Here is a 17,572-nt window from a genome sequence, read left to right as displayed (position 1 = left end):
CAAACAGAAGAAACATGCTGCTTACCTCCTGTGCAGAAAGAAAATGCACATGGAGTAGCTTTCTTTCACTGTCAACCAGAGGCAAAAACGTGATGGTGACATCATCATCGGTGTTCAAGTTAGCACCAGCACCTCGGTTGCCATAGCCATCGTTTTCCATGGCAACCAAAGCAGAGAAGTGGCCCCTTGTGTACCCCAGAGCAATAGGACTTTTCCAACAAAAACTCTGTTCCCACAACAAAGGCAGATAGACTCCTGGGAAAAGGCAAAAGAAAATCACAAGGGTGAATACCTCTCATTTCGCATGGCCACTGTTCTTGCTGGTAGCCAAGAGTCACTCTGACCACCTCCCCCATGACTACTTAAGGATATGGTGCAAATTACATCATCATAGTAAAAAAAAAAAAAAAACTTATGAAATGCTCTAGAATAATGGCTTACCTTGAAACCGAGTATATCCTAAAGTTTCTCCCCGGAAACTCTTATAATATTTTACTCCATAAACTATAATTGGTCGTCTAAGAATATGGGCAAGGACAAAAATGTGTGTCTGTTCCAAACTTGCTCCAGGCTGTACAGAACAACAAAAAAGGCATGTTTTCTTTAAAACATTACCCATCCTGGAAAAGTGATATATAAAAAGCAACACTATCTTCACAGTATGACTTTCAGTCCATTTTTAAGAAAAACAATATTGGCAAGTCAAAGCAAAAAAAACCTTAATAAATATAGGTATTATTCACTACCCACTCACAAACCTAATAAATGAGGATACACATTTTAAGAAGCCCCTTTACTAATCCAGGCTCACAACTCTCCTTCAATCTTGGGAAACAGACTCAAACAGCAAGGGGGCTTCCTGTGATCACATCGTGATTAACTGTGAAAGTACTAACTACAACAAGAAAACAGTGAGCTTTATGTCATAAATCATTAAATGGAAGTAACACCTAACTCAAATTGTCATATCCAATGGGTTTATCTTCCAGAGTTAGTGTGGCTGACAACACATGGCCAATTTACATGTTAGATGTTAATTGGTCACTGTGAGCCATCAAATGGCCCAAAGAGAAGGTACTACTCTCTCAACGTTCGAATGAACTATTATGCATGTATCTTGACTTCGTGGTTTATTATGCTGAATATACCTCACAAAATAAAAATAAAATTAGCATGAAACCAAGAGTTTAATAAGTGTGTCAGGCTATGGACACACCACACTGAACCAACCAATCTCATCTATTAAAGAATGTGCAAGCAAAATTATCATGAAAAGTTCACTCCTGCATCAATTAGAAGTCAGTCCTGCCAGTGGCAATTAATTCAGAATAAGCCAGACTGCACCTTTTCCTTTGCCTATATCTCCTGGGTACAGCCTCACCACTGGGGAGCATTCTGAAGAATGTGCACTTCTTCCTCAGGGCCTGACAGCTCAAGCACCTGTCATTGATTAAGGGGTCCTGGTAAGGTCTCACCTAACCTGTAGGTAAGTAAAATAGGCATATGGAAAGCAACCTCAAGACCAGGGTGCTCGAGATCACTGCACAACTTTTCATTTTGACTTGATATAACATCTGTTACTCGAAATTCTGCAGTGAGGACTTCCTATGCTCATGTATTTAATAGCAGTCACGCCTAAAACCCAAGTTGACTGGTGCCAAGTCAAGCACCTTTCCTTGTACCACATTATCCCAATATGGTTTGCCCAAGCAAATCAGGAACTTTGACTACATGGCTTACCTTTCTCATAGACAAGCCTTGCTTACCTGACTAGCAAGAGAGAGGATAAATGCCCAGTCTTCTTGCCACTGTTCTTCTCTTAAGGAAAAATGTAAACCAAAGCTCTGAGAATACCAGGATTCCCAATCTTTCCAGCGTGTGTAAAACCTACACAGTTAAAACAAGAAACCTTCTATAAACCCTACCTTTAAATATTTCTTTAATGTAATCTTAAGGCAATTCATAGACCAATTTTACATTATTTGCAATATCTTTTTCAAATTAAAAATGCTCCCATTCTGTTAGCAGACATCTTTTAAAATATCTTCAGCCAAAATTTGATCTGCCACCCACCAAATTTTCACCAAACACTAGTAAAGAGAACAATTACTTTCAATTTTCTATTACTAGTTTACAAGTTAAAAAAAAAAGACAATCAACATCATCTGAGCCTATACACAAAGAAGTCACATTTGTCCATTGTTATATCACTACTTTTGTAAACAGGAAATATCCCATATTTATAAAAATATCAAGATCAGTGCCCTGAGATTTCTTTCTATAAAATCAAATATGATGATCACCTAATCAAAAAAAAAAAAAAATCAAAAAAACAATTCCTTCTTTATACTATCTAGCCTTTAAAATACCTCAACCTAGTCAATTAGTGAGTCACTGGCAGACTATACTACTACTAATTAAAAAAAGTATGCTTTTTCTTTATATCAAGAATAAAACTAACAAAAACCAGAAATAATTATGCTCAAAATGTTGGTTTAGTCTTACAAAATAAGTTGGTCAAAACCTCTAAAGTGAAATAGACATTTAAGTATGTTCAGGGCTGGGGTTGTGGCTCAGTGGTAGTGCTTACTAGCATGTGTGAGGCACTGGGTTCAATTCTCAGCACCACATAAAAAAAATGAATAAAGATACATAGCAAAAAATGTGTTTAAAATATGTTCATCTTTAATGCACTGTTTGAATTCTAAAAACCGATTTTCAAGCTTAGGTCATTGTTTTTTGGAGTGGTAGAAATTAAACCCAGAAACTTGCACACTCTAAGCACTCTACTAGTGAGCCACATCCCCAGCTCCTTAAAAATTTTTTAAAGACATTTTAGTCTTACTTTTAATATTTTCATGCAACTGTATCTATCCACATGATAGCACAGGTACTAACTACAAGTATTTGGAAAGAGCACAGTTACATGCATTATTTATTTGTCTACTTCCAACCAGCATTTCTGGCAGTTTACCCTGAAAAAATGTCACTACTCCAAGCTGGGAAAAGGCAAAAAAAAATCACAAGGGTAAAACTCTAGGAAACTAGACTTCATCAATACCAAATAACAAAATAGTAATCATTCTAAAAGACTTGTACTAAACTTTTATTTATATTAATTAATAATTAATAATTATTTATATTAATTACCCCCAAACATTCCTCTGAGAAACTGTACTGACATGAAAGGCAAGTACAACGTTGTACATTCAGTCTTGAGAACTCAAGTCAGCTCAAATCATGGATATCCAACAGAACTTCACAGATAAAAAGGGTACCTAGGCAAACAGCGGCTTAAGAAGCGCCCATATACAATGGGTTGCCTCCTCCAAGACCCTAGACTTCTCACCCTGTCTCATTCTACCTCCCTGAAGTGCTGAGCTCAGTAAACAGAGTTGTCAATGAACCCCTTTTCTCTTTGTTAGATAATCTTCACCCCCAACTCTACCCTTCAAATAACATAAGCATGATCCTGTGATTACTTCACTCTATGCAACATTCTATTCCTGAACTCTGAAACACTAGGCAAAGACATCTCAAGGCAGGCACCTGAGAATGTGGTCCCAAGGCACACCTAGTTTGGGGAATCCTGTCCATATGACAGTTCTGGATCCCAACTCCTAAAGCATCCTTTCAGAGTGAGGACAACTTAGTGAAAGTTCTGCTCCAACACTTCCTGGTGGCTGTAAGCAAACAGCCTTGTTTCTCGTTCAGATTACAGTACTCTATTTCTGCCTATCTCTGTGCTACACTGACAACTTCAAATGACTCAGAAACACCTAAGAATTCCAGTCATAATACAAATACTGACAGCAACTCCAATCCAGAAATCACTGACTGCCAGCTCTGAGTTGGCCCAAAGTTATTATTACTAACCCCAAAACAACAACAAAAAAACCAATTAGGAGACAGATGTGGTGGCACAAACCTCTAATCCCAGCAGCTTGGGAGGCTGAGGCAGGAGGATCAAGAGTTTAAAGCCAGCCTCAGCAAAAGTGAGGCACTAAGTAACTCAGTGAGACCCTGAGTTGTAAATAAAATACAAAATAGGGTTAGGGATGTGGCTCAGCAGTTGAGTGCCCCTGAGTTCAATCCCTGGAACCCGAAAGAAAAGAAAGAAAAAAACAATTAGAAAAAAAAATCATCTGCTGAAATTTACAAGGTACTTTCAACCTTACAACGAGATCATGGTGTTACCATCAGAGAAAAAAAATTACAAGGCTTTTTTAAAAGGGCATTTGCAAAGTTGTAGACTGATCACAGTCCAGATCTGCTGTTCCAGCTAGGAAACTAGACTTCATCAATACCAAGGAATAACACAAATCAATCTTATAGGGCAGTCGCATTAACCAAACCCATAAGGCAGATCTGTAAAACCACAAAGCCAATAACTGCCATCATGGGAATTAGACCATTCTCATCCTCTCAAAGGCAGGCCAAATAATCACCAGACTACTGCTTGATAAAGATGCAATCTGACAAAGACAGGCTAGGAAAACTGAACATTTAATGGCATCAGGCTTACCTAACCTGATGAATCCCCCTCATCATAGGAATGGTCTTGCCCATACTACCAGATCAATCCATATAGCACCCACCTCTCCTGAAAGGCACAAAGCCCTCTTTCCTGGACAAAGACTAAAGGACTAAACCATCTGCCTGGGTGACAAATTATTTTTTAGCATATTATATATCCAGTCAAGGTTTACATATAGGCTTGCCAGTCAGGGAGCTATTTTGTTTTTTTTCAGGCAACCACAAACTTCTACTCTATTGCATTATGCTTTGATCTTCAAATTTAGTTCTCAAATACAAGAACATATAATTACTTTTTCTAACAAGCACTAAGTGTCAAGCTATTCCAGGTACTAGATCTTCTACAATGGGGGTGGCAGGGGGTGGGTGGCGGAATCCCTGTTCTCTTTATATTCTAGACTTCATGTAAACCCTAAAATATAACAAAATGCACAACTAGTAAATGCTGAAAAAAACACCAAAAAAATGCAAGGATAGTAACACTGCCTGAAGTAGGACCACTAGCATTACTCCTAAGCATTCAATAAGAAAAAACAATTTTCATACTGATGTTAAGAAAATTAGTAAGAGTTTTTAAATGGTTTCTATGCTTACCAATGAGTAATTAAATTTAGGTTCTTTGAATCTCAATTTTATTACCTATGAAATGATAGCTAAGTGAGATAATATATTCACAGAACCAAGAAAATACTTAGGGTAGGAAAATCACAAAATTATCTCTTGTGCTTGATAACACGAGTGAATTTATACTTCAAGAATAACAAGACTTGACTGACTGGATCCTAGGTTAAAATATAAATGACATTTTGAGACAACTATAGAGAAATTTGACAGTGGACTATATGCTAGACAACTAAATCAATGTTGATTTTCTTAGGTTTCATCATGTTGCAGGAGAATATTCTTGTTCTGAAAAGGTGCATGTTGAAATACTGAAGGGTAAAATTTTGATGTCAAAAAAAATCAGTACAGGGTAGCATTTAAACAGATGAAGCACGTGTGCCAAAATATTAATAATTGGTCAATCAAATAAAAGAGACATTAGGTATATCACATGGATTTTTATCTTTTAAACTTTTCTGTGGATTTGAAAATTTGCAAAATGGGATTTTATAAGTCTCTTCCTCAGGAAGAAAAATAGCTTATAATATATAATTATATACAACATAATTCTCTTAAAGTTGAAGATAATATGATACCAGTAAGTACTCAAAATTATGAGCAAAGGTAGTATCTTTTTTTTTTGGGGGGGGGGGTATTGAAGACTGAACCCCAGGGGCACTTTACCACTGAGCTACATCCTCAGTCCTTTTTTGAGATATTGTCTTACTAAGTTACTAAATTGCTCAGGCTGGTTTCAGTCTTGCAATTCTTCTGCCTCAGCCTCCTGAGTCACTGGAATTATAGGTGAGCGAAACTATGCCCAGCCCAATCAGTATTTAAGTCTATAAAACTAACAATGTTATATTAGAAATGTTTAAATACACTGTTTCTATTTTATGGAAATGAATAGTGTTTCCAGTTTAAAGCTTCATCTGTTTCTATTTTAAACCTCTGATAAAAGGTATAAAACCACTGGGGTACTGGGGTATTCAACCAGTCTTCATTTCCAAAACCCAATAGTTTTGTTCTTTAGTTTCTCAGAAAATAAACTGAGCAGAAAAGTACCCCACTACTACAAGGAAATGATCCAGCAAATCCAGTCCAGGTGGAACAGGGAAGGATGCCAGCTCACCAATGTGAACAGTCATGCAGGCTGTCATGCAGGGCTTTCCGAAGCACCGAGTCCTTGTCATAAATACCCCAGGTAGCTTGTAGTACTGAGTCAAGTAAGCAGTCCCCTGCAGTTCGATTCCAAAGGGCATACAGTCGACTATCCAAACGTGTAGCCAACTCCAAGGACCAGTTTATAATTGGGGATTCTTCTTCTAACTCTGAGGAATTTAAATAACATATTCATTTTCGTGCCTATGTGGTTACAAAATATTCAGTAGGGTGAAGAATCCATCTTTTACATGTAAAAGGTAATTTATTAATAAATACCTAAATAAATTTGATCAACTGAAATAGATTTTTAGTAGTTAAAACATGGCTCTGGAATAGTTTATTCAACTTCAAAATTCCTTATAATTTTATTTTCTAAAAAATGTTGAATACAGAAATACATTTATACTGGAAAGTAGAAATTTTAAGGATCTTACATCTTTAATCTAAAACAAAAATACACCAAACTACTCCATACCCTAACAAAGCAAATCAAAATTTAATCTATCAGATAAAAGGTAAATTATATTCATTAATTACATGCTTACCTTTTTGAACATCTCTATCAAGCACCTCATCAAATAATTTTTCTTGAACTGTTGGGGGTAAGTCTTCAATATCTACAAAGGAAAATCAGACTGAAAACATATTCTTGTATTTCATAATTCGATAAACTATGGTAGCCTCTAATAGTCATGTCCTCTAAAATAACTTCCTCTCCACTGGAGGTCAGCAGATTTTTTTTTTATTAATGAACACATGTAACATGTGAAAGGTAAAATAGGTGTATTATTTCCATTCGGTATTTCATTACCAAAACTTCTTAATATACTTAAAAATAATATAAATAACATTATATGGTGCTGCACACATATAATCCCAGCAAGTAGGGAGGCTAAGGCAGGAGGATCTCAAATTTGAAGCCAGCCTCAGCAACTTAGTGAGGCTGTGAGCTACCTAGTGAGACCCTATCTCAATATAAAAAATAAAAAAGGGCTGGGGATGTGACTCAGTGGTTAAGCACACAACACTAAACAAAACAAATAAATAAACTGCAACAACATTTGCACCAATAATTACAAATCAACTTTTAGTTGTTTTCTTCTCCTCACACTGGAAACTTCTGTTCAAAATATTACTTCCAAATCGAATCTTCTTTAAAAGTAAATGAAGCATAATTTTGGCACATAGCCTTTTTGTCATCTTCCTCAAATTCTCTATGCTCTATTCAGGTTACTTGTACCCATAAGAAAAATTATCCTTAATATTTTTTAAAGGCATTTTCAAGTCAGCCAAGTGGAGTGGCACATAACTATAATTCCAGAGATTTGGGAAGCAGAGGCAGGGGGGGACACAAGTTTGCAGGCAGACACAACAATTTAGAAAGACCCTGAACAACTTACCAAAATTCTATCTCAAAATAAAAAGAAATTTAAAATCTGAGAATGTAGTTCAGTAACAAAGCACCTTGAGTTCAATCCTCAGTACCCCTCTCCCCCCAAAAAAGCATTTTAAATTCAAAATAAAAATCTAATCATAATTTAGGATTAGCTTAGTGTGTGTGCACTTCAAATGATATTTGTCCAAATTTTAGAAGACTCAGTTTTTATCACCTACCATTTATAAATGCCCCTGGTTTATATCTGAGTATGAAAGTTGAAAATACTCAGATCCCATATGAAAGCTTTTATTTTACAAGCCTTTGAGTTTTGGTATATTTATTCAATGCCACTAACAAGACATCCTAGAAGATTTTTCTCAACAGCCAATTATAGAAAAATAAAAATTTGCTTCACAAATATAATAGAAATCAGTGTAATTAGTGAAAAGCAATGCCATCTCAAGAGTGCCAGCATCTTTAATCCAAAAATGACCTCTTTTCCATAAAAGTCCTGTGTTCTAATCCTTCTGCTTACACAAGATAACCAATCACTATCCAATTTCAAAATAACAGATGAATATGAAAAGGGAAAATTAAAATAGACCAAAAAAAGAGAACTTTGTAAGATAAAACCAAAGAGGGAAATAAATGGGCAACACACACACACACACAATACTGGGTACAGTGGTGCTTGCCTATAATCCCAGTGACACAGGAGGCTGAGGCAAGAAGATCTTAAGTTCAATGCCAACCTGGGCAATTTAACAAGACCCAAACTAAAAAAGGAGCTGGGGTAGAGTGCCTGCCGCTGGATTAAACCCCCAGTACTTGGGGAAAAAAATAACAATCCGAGACCCACAAAGATCAGTTACTTCTGATCTTTCAAATAATAATGATAATGAAAGCATCTGTTTCTACGTAGCTCTTGTACTGACTACTTTCAGCATAAACAGGACGGTAAAGTCATTTAAGGTGCACATATATTATTTGCTTTCTTTTAAAAAAATACATTTTTTGATCCATCTATAAAAACAGAACTATAATAAAATGAAAATTTCTTTTCACATTAAATTTTGGAATTACCTGCTGGCAATGTAAATGTTACAAGGTCAGTTAGGAAATAGCAAGCAAAATCCCCCTTTCTCTGATGAAGAGAGGCAGCGACTTCCCTCCGGATTTGTTCTGTCAGTTCAGGACACACCATCGCTGGAATACATTTTGCTGCTTGTTGAGACACCTTAAATACAACATAACAAACTTTCTTCTGTATCTCATTTATCATAAGTGAAAGAACATAACACAGCATTTAAAAGAAATTAGCAAAATGTCCCAATAATTCAAAGCTATGTTTGTTTTTTTAATCTTATATTGTGTTGGTATTATTTTCTTACCAGTGGAAATACATATCAGTACATCTTTCCAGAAAAACAGCAATACAAGTGTGTTACTCTGATTCAGTAATTCTACTCTTCATATTTATCCCAAGACTCAAAGATGCACATTTTTAAATACATACAAAAGACTATTGTTTATAAAGGTGCATCATAGGAGAGGGAGGGAGAACAGAAAACCTAGATGGACTAGCCATCATTAAAAACATTCGTAAAAATAAGGAATTGCAAATGCTCTTCTTCCATGTATTTTAAGAACCCTGACTTGGAATAAAGAAAACACAACATTTAAAGCATTATTTCCACACTGGCCTTGAAACTCTTCCTTCTCCCCATGTGTTACCACAGAATTTTTTAAAAAAGCATTTGTAATCTAAGTTTAAATCTGGCAGAGGAGCTGTGCACATTGTTGCAGTGAGTACTACTACAGAGGCCTCTAAAGCAAGGAAATACAAGGCTCAGGTGGCTAGAACTTTCTTCCCCTTTTAAAATGCTCAATAGCCGTCAGGCCCAGTGGCAGAGGCCACTATAATCCCAGTGGCTCTGGAGGCCAAGACCAAAGCCAGCCTCAGCAACTTGGTGAGGCCCTAAACAACTTAGCAAGACCCTATCTCTAAATAAAAAATAAAAAAGAGCAGGGGATGTGGCTCAGTGGTTAAGCCCACCTGGGTTCAATCCCTAGTAGCAAAAAAACAAAACAAAAAAAAATCTAAATAGCAACAAATGTTGCAAAGATTTCACCTTAGGTTTCAGTTGTATTTGGTATGTAGAGTTCAAAAAACATACATATAGAAAATTTTTAAATCAAAGGTGTCTGTTAGTGAGTAGAAGAGTCTGGTGCCATCCTTGATTGAGACAGTAAGCTCAGTTTTCAGTGACAGCAACGTGTAACATCACCTACCTAACAGTAGCCTTTCAGTTACAAGTAGAGTCTAGAGCAGCAAATCTTGTGGCAAACCACTCCAAGAAGTTTTACTGATGATGTCATCTATGTTTATATGTGGAGAGTTTAACTTCATTTGTAAGTAACAGAGTTTCCAACACCTGCATAGCTATTCATAACTATTTTGAAAGCTCCTACATGAAAATTCGGTCCTATCAGAATGTATTGGCCAGGATTACCAGTAACCAAGAAAATGCAAGTACACTAGACTATGCTGGCTACAATTATCAGTAACTATGAAAATTCCCACATCTTAACTCCATGAATCCAAGAGTCAAAAAACACTCAAAATATGGGAAACCAGACAGGCATGGTGGCACACACCAGTAATCCCAGCGGTTCAGGAGACTGAGGCGGGAGGTCTGCAAGTCCAATGCCAGCCTCAGCAACTTAGTGAGGCCCTAAGCAACTCAGCAAGAGTTGCTTTAAATAAAATATTACAAAGGGCTGGGAATATGTCTCAGAGGTTAAGCACCCCTGGGTTTAATACGAGTACCAAAATTAAATATACATATGTGTGTACACACACACACACACACACACACACACACACGAGAAACCAAACATCAAACATTTTCAGACTACAACTCTCATTTCAACACTGCTAAAATGAATACCAAAAGTAATTCAAAAATAGCTTTTTCCAAGAGGCTATCCCTCAGACTCTTTCAAAAACCAGAAAGACTTTTCCAAAAATAACCTGGACATAACATCAAATGCTCAGACATTTCAAGAAGAATGGCCTCCAAGCATTCCCCTTCACTATCATCCTCAAGCAGGATATGAAGCTGCCTCTCATCTTTTCACCTCTTCAACTTTATGAGACCTTAAGCTAAAAGTTCTTCACTGAGGGTCCAAGAACTTAAATGGAAATTTTGTTTTAATTACATTTAAATTATTCATTTTCACTAACTCCTTGCCTAAAATAAAATGCGTTCTTATTAATCACAAATTTGGTTTGGTATTTTGAAAACTATGTTCCTGGCCCAATAACTTGAACTTTTAACAGACACATCCCATCAAATACCATGATTCAAGTATTCCTGCAAAACATCATGCTTTGAAAGCACACACTGCTGGGTGAAATGTTGTGCACCTGCATACCAAGGTACCTGGGAGGCTGACAGAGGATTACTTGAACCCACAAGGTCAAGGCCAACCCAAGCATCATAATCACACTTCATTTCAAGGGAAGGAGAAAAAAGAATATACCCTTGAAATTTATACTGTTGAAATCAACTTAGAGTTTAATGTGATTTTTTTTTAAGAGGGAGAAAAATAGCTAAAACATAAGAAATGTTTGGAGAAACATTATATCAAAAACAAAAATTAACACCACAATTAATATAAAAGAACATTTAGGGATGGGGTTGTAGCTCAGCAGTAGAGAGCTTTCCTAGCACATGTGAAGAGTGACAGAGCACTTGCCTAGCACTTGGGAGGCACTATGTTCAAGCCACAGCACCACATAAAAATAAATAAATAAATAAATGTACGTATGTATGTATATTTTTAAAAAGAACATTTAACCAAAATGCCACACTTACCTCTGTAAGCAATATTGCTAGCATATCCTGCCTCTGGAAACGTATGGCTAAGTGTACCAGGGTGTAGCCAACATCAAAGGCAGAAGGGCGATTCAGTAAGCGTACTTCATCTGCAGTAAGCTGGCGTGCGATATCTCCTCCTGATGATTTGTATGCTTCTATGGCAGCTAAATCACCTTCTACGACTCCTAAAACAAGCATCAAGATAGAAAAGCATTTAATCCTATTTTTCGTCAAAAAGCAAAAACCTGTAGAATTCACTCCAAACTCTAAACATTTCTCTGTGCTTCCTGGATCCTGGGGTATCACTTATTGTCCTAAAGAATATAAGAAAAATTAGCATTTCCCTCCCTTTAAAAATTTCTTGCCAGAACTACCTAGTTAGCACTTACCTTACCATCATCAGTGCTGGCTCCATGCTCTGGTAAAGTTTAAAGGAAATGTTAGGATACAGCAACTGGATGAAAAATCAGTAACCTAATGTGAGACACCAGACTTCACAGAACATACTGAGCCCCTGTTCTGGGCCTGCATTCATCCTAACTGTAGAAACCAAGGAGGCAATGAGGTGCTTCCAGTGGATGTGGCTGCTGCCCCCTTACACTACATTCTTAAAGCAAAATCCAAAGGGGGGAGGGGAGAACTGAGTTTTCCATACTGCTCTTAATTGTGAAACAACTTAGTGACTGGAACCATTTTCATTGTTATGTGAAAGTTAGCAAAAATTTTAATTTCAAAACCTCAGAATGCTTGTTTCAGCAGTACATATACTAAAATTGGAATGACACAAAGAAGATCAGCATGGCCCCTGTGCAAGGATGACATGCAAAATTGTGAAGCGTTCCATATTTTTCTTAAAGCAGCCTGAATGAGTGGGAGTGGGAAAACATCCCAATTATATATATATGAGCCAAGACATCTATACACCTATTTCAAATTGTTAATTGTTAATAAAGTAAAAATTAAACCAGATGAGTTTTGATAAGGTATGTTAAAACATTACAAACAAGTTAGGGACAAGAGAATGAAACAAGTATCACTTTTTCCAAATCCACAGAGAACTTCAAAATTCCCAATGAACCATTTTATTAATCTTAACACAAAAATGTTAAGTAAAAGTGATAACTATATTGACAATAAAAATCAACCCTTTAAAAAGAAATGTCTACATTAGCTTGCAATTTACTAAAAATAAGAGGGGAGGACCCCAAACCCGAGATTATAAAACCAAACAATTTTGTCTCCTAACTTACAGCAGGAAAAATAAATTTGTTAAATTTGGTGAGTAGAATGATAATACTAGCTGAAAATAGTATGCTTTTTAAAAAGCATTTTGCATTAGGAATTAAGGTAAATAGATATTCCTTACAGGTTGTACCAAACCCCCCCCCCTTAATTTAATTTCCATATCTACTGAAAGAGCACTGTTCAAGGCAATATGAGAAACACAAAGATAATAAAAACATACCTCTTATATTCAAAAAAGTCCTTTCTAATAACACTTTTGAGTCATAAATGGCCAGCTTCAAAAGTCTGCAAACTCTAGGGTCATGGACCCTTTTAGCAAGTCAATATGCTTTTGCCTCAAAAAGGTCCCCCTACCCCCTATCCCCAGACATACATTTTTCAAGATAAAGCAGGCGTGGTAGCACACCATCTATAGTCCCAGCACTCTGGAGATCACTTACGCAATACAGACTCTCCATCTCAAAAAAAAAAAGCCATAACTATTTCAGGATGTAGCAGGATCATTGCATGTTTTATGGTCTTCAGCTTAAACCTAAAAATATATCTATTTATAAAATTTATTTGTTTACATATGATATTCCATGCTCTCCCAAAAGCAATCCAAGTTTGATCAATTCACCTGACAGAGGAAGATCTGTATATACATATGTATTTATGTGTATGCTACGTATGTGTGATATTCTATATTCAAATATATTTATTTCTAAAAGACAAACATGAGAAAATCTAAAGCTAAATACCAAATGACTTCCTTCTTTGGGTGGAAGAAGGAGATCTTCTAAATCACTGTCTTTACTATTCCTGGCTAACTCACCATAAAGGAGAAGTCTAAAAGAATTTCACCTTAGAAATTCTTAAGAATTTATTTCTTTTCTAATGTTTCTGAGGGATTTCTTTGGGTGTGTGTGTGTGTGTGTGTGTGTGTGTGTGTGTGTGTTGCTAGGGACTGAACATGTGAAGCAAGCACTCTACCAACTGAGCTATATCCCCAGCCCTTTTCTGAGGAGTTTCTCAAATTAGGGGTGGCAGGAAGATGAAGACTAATCTAAACAGCACACTGAAGTTTACAATCCTATGATTTACAGTACCACCCATTCTCCCTTCAAAGTAAGTACTTCAAAAAAACAAAAATCTGCAAATGGTGATGAAATGCATGGTATATAAACAATATCTCAGTAACGCTGAGACAGACAGACACACACGCGTGCGCGCGTGCACACACACACACAAAATTTCTATCTGGTCTAATCCAAAATAACAAAAATACTCAATTACTCCTTCTCATCCCAAACTCTACATTAAACTGCAGAAAAGCTAACATGCCCATTCCTTAGCATAGAATATATACAAGAGGATAGAAAATGAGGATAAAACAGAATAGACTCTTCTCCACTCTTCACAGCACAAAATTCTCCAAACTTTCTAGCACGAACACATGGAAGTATAGACAAAAGATAACTTAAAAAAATATCTTATTGTCTAATGTTTGAGGAATATATGATTCCATTCTTTTCCTTACCCATAATAAGAACTTATGGTTTCAGTGACAGGTGAATTTTCAGCTACAAAGATCAGTAAACTTTTTACAAATTTCATGACAATGTCACTAACTGCCCAATTTTTGTTATGTCTTTATTATATACTGTTCAAAGAGAACTACTGAAAAGCTTAGGCAATTTCTTCATGATGCTTCACTACAAACATGATGTTTAAAAGAATTCGAACCATATTCAAAGAATTTAAACTGGGAGGGAGGACATCGTAGTACATTCAAAAAAATCTTACAAGATATCGGAGTTCTTCTAAGAAAGTAGAGAAAAGCAGAAGAAATGGTAGGCAGGAAAAGATAGCATATAAAGGTTAAGTGCTAAAAATCTCACTTTATAGAACAAAAGCGGGGGGGGGGGGGGGTACTGAAATGTTCCAAGAGAAAATAAAGAGACGACTTGTACATGGCTTTCTTCTAAGTTACTTCCAACTCACAATGCCTTAAAGAATAACTCAAGAAACTTTCTCTTAATACTTTTTAAATTTAGCAAACATTTTGTCCCTTCCTCCTCCATGCAATGAAGGCAAACAACCACCAAAAAAAAAAACAACTAAGGATGCTCTGAGAAGATTACCAGTATAAAACTAACCTGCAGTACCATCATACATTCAAAAGGATTGAATAAATGCATAATTAGCTAAATAGAGTCACATAATTACAAAGAAAAGTGTTAATACAGTTTTAAAAACAGGAAGATATAAAGAGTAAGTGAAAAATACTGTGTTATACATTACTAGCTACAAAGTCTAAAAAAAAAAAAAAAATGGTGGCACCTGCCGTAGCAGCTCATGTTGTCCTATGAGCTGGGCCATGAGCTTATAGTATTTTGAAGCCACAAGAGAATAAGTCACCGAGGACTTCACAGCTACTATGGAACTCCGTTGGTTAGCATATGAAGCTGGCTCATAGATATTTAGAAAATAGACTTATTTTTCCCCCATGTATGGCACGGTTTTCAAAGTTTTGCCTTATTTTCCTTTATGACATAAAATCATAATGGTAACTCACTTTGAAAAGAATGCCAAATGGTAAAAAAAAAAGCCAGGACTTACCTGAGCCCACATGGGCCAGCTCAACACTACCCTGGAGTTCTATGGTAGCTGTGACATCACAGCATGGTTTATGCTGTGGGGTCAGGGTGGACCTGGAGTCAGCAGGCACAATTTCGGGAACCCTTAAAAAGAAAAGTTAGTTTTAAGTGGTAATGTTCAGAATGTCCTATATCATGGTCAGTAGAAAGATGCAGATGAGGCTGGCTATAATGTCTAGGTCATTTTCCTCTACCCAGAGTTGAATTCATTTAATTGTTTTGCATATTAATAAGAAAGAAAACCACTTAGTAACACTTTTCTTTTTAATCATTTATACTTTAATCATAAACCTGATGTAGATATTCACAACAAACTTTCAATACTCAAACATAAGCTGCTTTTTAGTTTAAATAACCTCAATATTTTTAAGTCTGCCTTCAAACAGAGGGAAAATTCCAGAAACAGTTTTGAGCAAAACAAACCCCTCCTAGTTCACTGCTGACAATAATTAATAGTAACACGATTTACCATTTCTAATGCCAGAATAATGCTATAAAATAGTGACACTGTCAAAAAAAAGAGGGGTGATAATCAGAAATCGGAAAAAAATTATTAAATATAATCTAATCTATAATAAGAGTAACTCCTATTCAACAATCTCACTTCCCCATTATTAAAATTCTCTTTAGAAAAACAAGAAGACTCGATGAAATAAGGAGTCAAATAGTCTCTAAGGCCTTTTAAATGTCCTATTATTAACTGACAAACTGTCGGAGAACATTACTATTTCTGAGCTCTTACCTCCTTACATCTTTGATCTGACTGTTAACTGCTGTGGAAATATAAATCCCCAAAGTCATGAAAGACACCTTTCTAAGAAAGAAGATCCTGAAGTACAGGAAAATTTACTGCAGGAAGCATAATGGAAGAATTTAAAGGAAAAAGTTATCTCTGGAACAAGTGATCAGAGAGGAGTATAAATGCTAATGAATTATGGAACATTATAAAGGTCACTTGAGGAAATTAAGAATTTTCTAAAAATTGTATAAATATATATATATATTTTTTTTTTATTTTTTTTTTTTTTGGTGGGGAGGGATTGCTGCTGCTGCATTGTGCATGTTAGGCAAGTGCTCTACCACTGAGCAACAACCCCTAGCCCCTAAAAGCATATTTTGAAACTCACATAAATAGTATATGCCAGAGTCACACTCACACAGCCATCAAATCCAAAAGTTTTTCTGACTTCAAAATAAAAATTTCACTGCTACACTGTCAAGTCATCCTGGCTGAATCTGGAATCAAATTTTAGAATTAGGATTATGGTATTATAGTTAGGACCGGAAAGACTATAGCCACCCTCTTTTACAATTAAGAAAACTATGGTAAGTAAACATTTCAATAGGCAGGGGGTTATTTATTGAAAATAAAAGGAAAAACCCATGACTTTTCATAACTTTATATTGTTCATATTATAGTCACTTAAAATTCTCCTAGTCAAAAATATACACAAAATTACCAAATTAGAAGAAATATTAGATCATCTTGATAAGATCCCCAGCTAGAATCACAAAACAAGAAAGTCCCTATAATTGGCCACTGCAAGAGAAGGTTCTACAAGTTTCATAAATACTCATGGCTCACACACATGTATCCACATAAATGGAGTGGTATGTTCTGCCCAACAGTTTCAGGCCCTCGCAGCATAACACATTAGACATCCCTCACCACATCATGTTTAAAACAACCTTGCCTTTTTGTTGTTGTTGTTGTTTAACTTTTGAGTTCTTTGTATACTCTGGAGATTAGCGCTCTATCTGAAGTGTGAGGGGTAAAAATTTGTTCCCAGGATGTACGCTCCCTATTTACCTCACTTATTATTTCTCTTGCTGAGAAAAAAACTTTTTAGTTTGAATATGTCCCATTTGTTGATTCTTGATTTTAACTCTTGTGCTATAGGTGTCCTATTAAGGAATTTGGAGAAACAAGTACACAAAAAAATGCTCACCATCTCTAGCTATCAGAGAAATGCAAATTAAAACCACTCTAAGATACCATCTTACTCCAGTAAGAAAGGCAGCCATTATGAAGTCAAATAATGGCGAGGATGTGGGGGAAAAGGTACACTTGTACATTGCTGGTGGGACTGCAAACTGGTGCAGCCAATTTGGAGGGCAGTATG

General features: G+C 36.1%; 1 protein-coding gene and 1 non-coding gene across 7 annotated transcripts in view; one reads left to right on the top strand and one right to left on the bottom strand.

Annotated features, from left to right (window-relative positions):
- The window catches only part of Zranb1 (zinc finger RANBP2-type containing 1), a 49,300-nt gene that overhangs the window by 3,370 nt on the left and 28,358 nt on the right, over positions 1-17,572 (bottom strand). For 5 of the 6 annotated variants that reach the window (XM_046448706.2, XM_058580733.1, XM_046448705.2 and 2 more), the window contains 7 exons: positions 11,563-11,750; positions 8,765-8,918; positions 6,849-6,920; positions 6,272-6,470; positions 1,767-1,887; positions 442-571; positions 26-255 (listed from right to left, as the gene is read on the bottom strand). In XM_046448706.2, the coding sequence (XP_046304662.1) occupies positions 26-255; positions 442-571; positions 1,767-1,887; positions 6,272-6,470; positions 6,849-6,920; positions 8,765-8,918; positions 11,563-11,750 (1,094 nt within the window). Of the gene's footprint in view, positions 1-25; positions 256-441; positions 572-1,766; positions 1,888-6,271; positions 6,471-6,848; positions 6,921-8,764; positions 8,919-11,562; positions 11,751-15,411; positions 15,534-17,572 lie in introns of all 6 variants that reach the window. The other variant, XM_046448707.2, reaches the window with a different exon arrangement.
- Positions 12,309-12,415, top strand: LOC124095678 (U6 spliceosomal RNA). The gene has a single exon (XR_006852569.1). It is a non-coding gene; the product is annotated as a U6 spliceosomal RNA (small nuclear RNA).

Source organism: Marmota monax, unplaced genomic scaffold, assembly GCF_021218885.2.
Source record: "Marmota monax isolate L192 unplaced genomic scaffold, Marmota_monax_Labrador192_F-V1.1 WCK01_AAM20220418_F8-fsc00076, whole genome shotgun sequence".
NCBI lineage: Eukaryota > Metazoa > Chordata > Mammalia > Rodentia > Sciuridae > Marmota > Marmota monax.
Note: the sequence above shows the minus strand (reverse complement) of the source record. Positions and strands in the feature narration are given on the sequence as shown.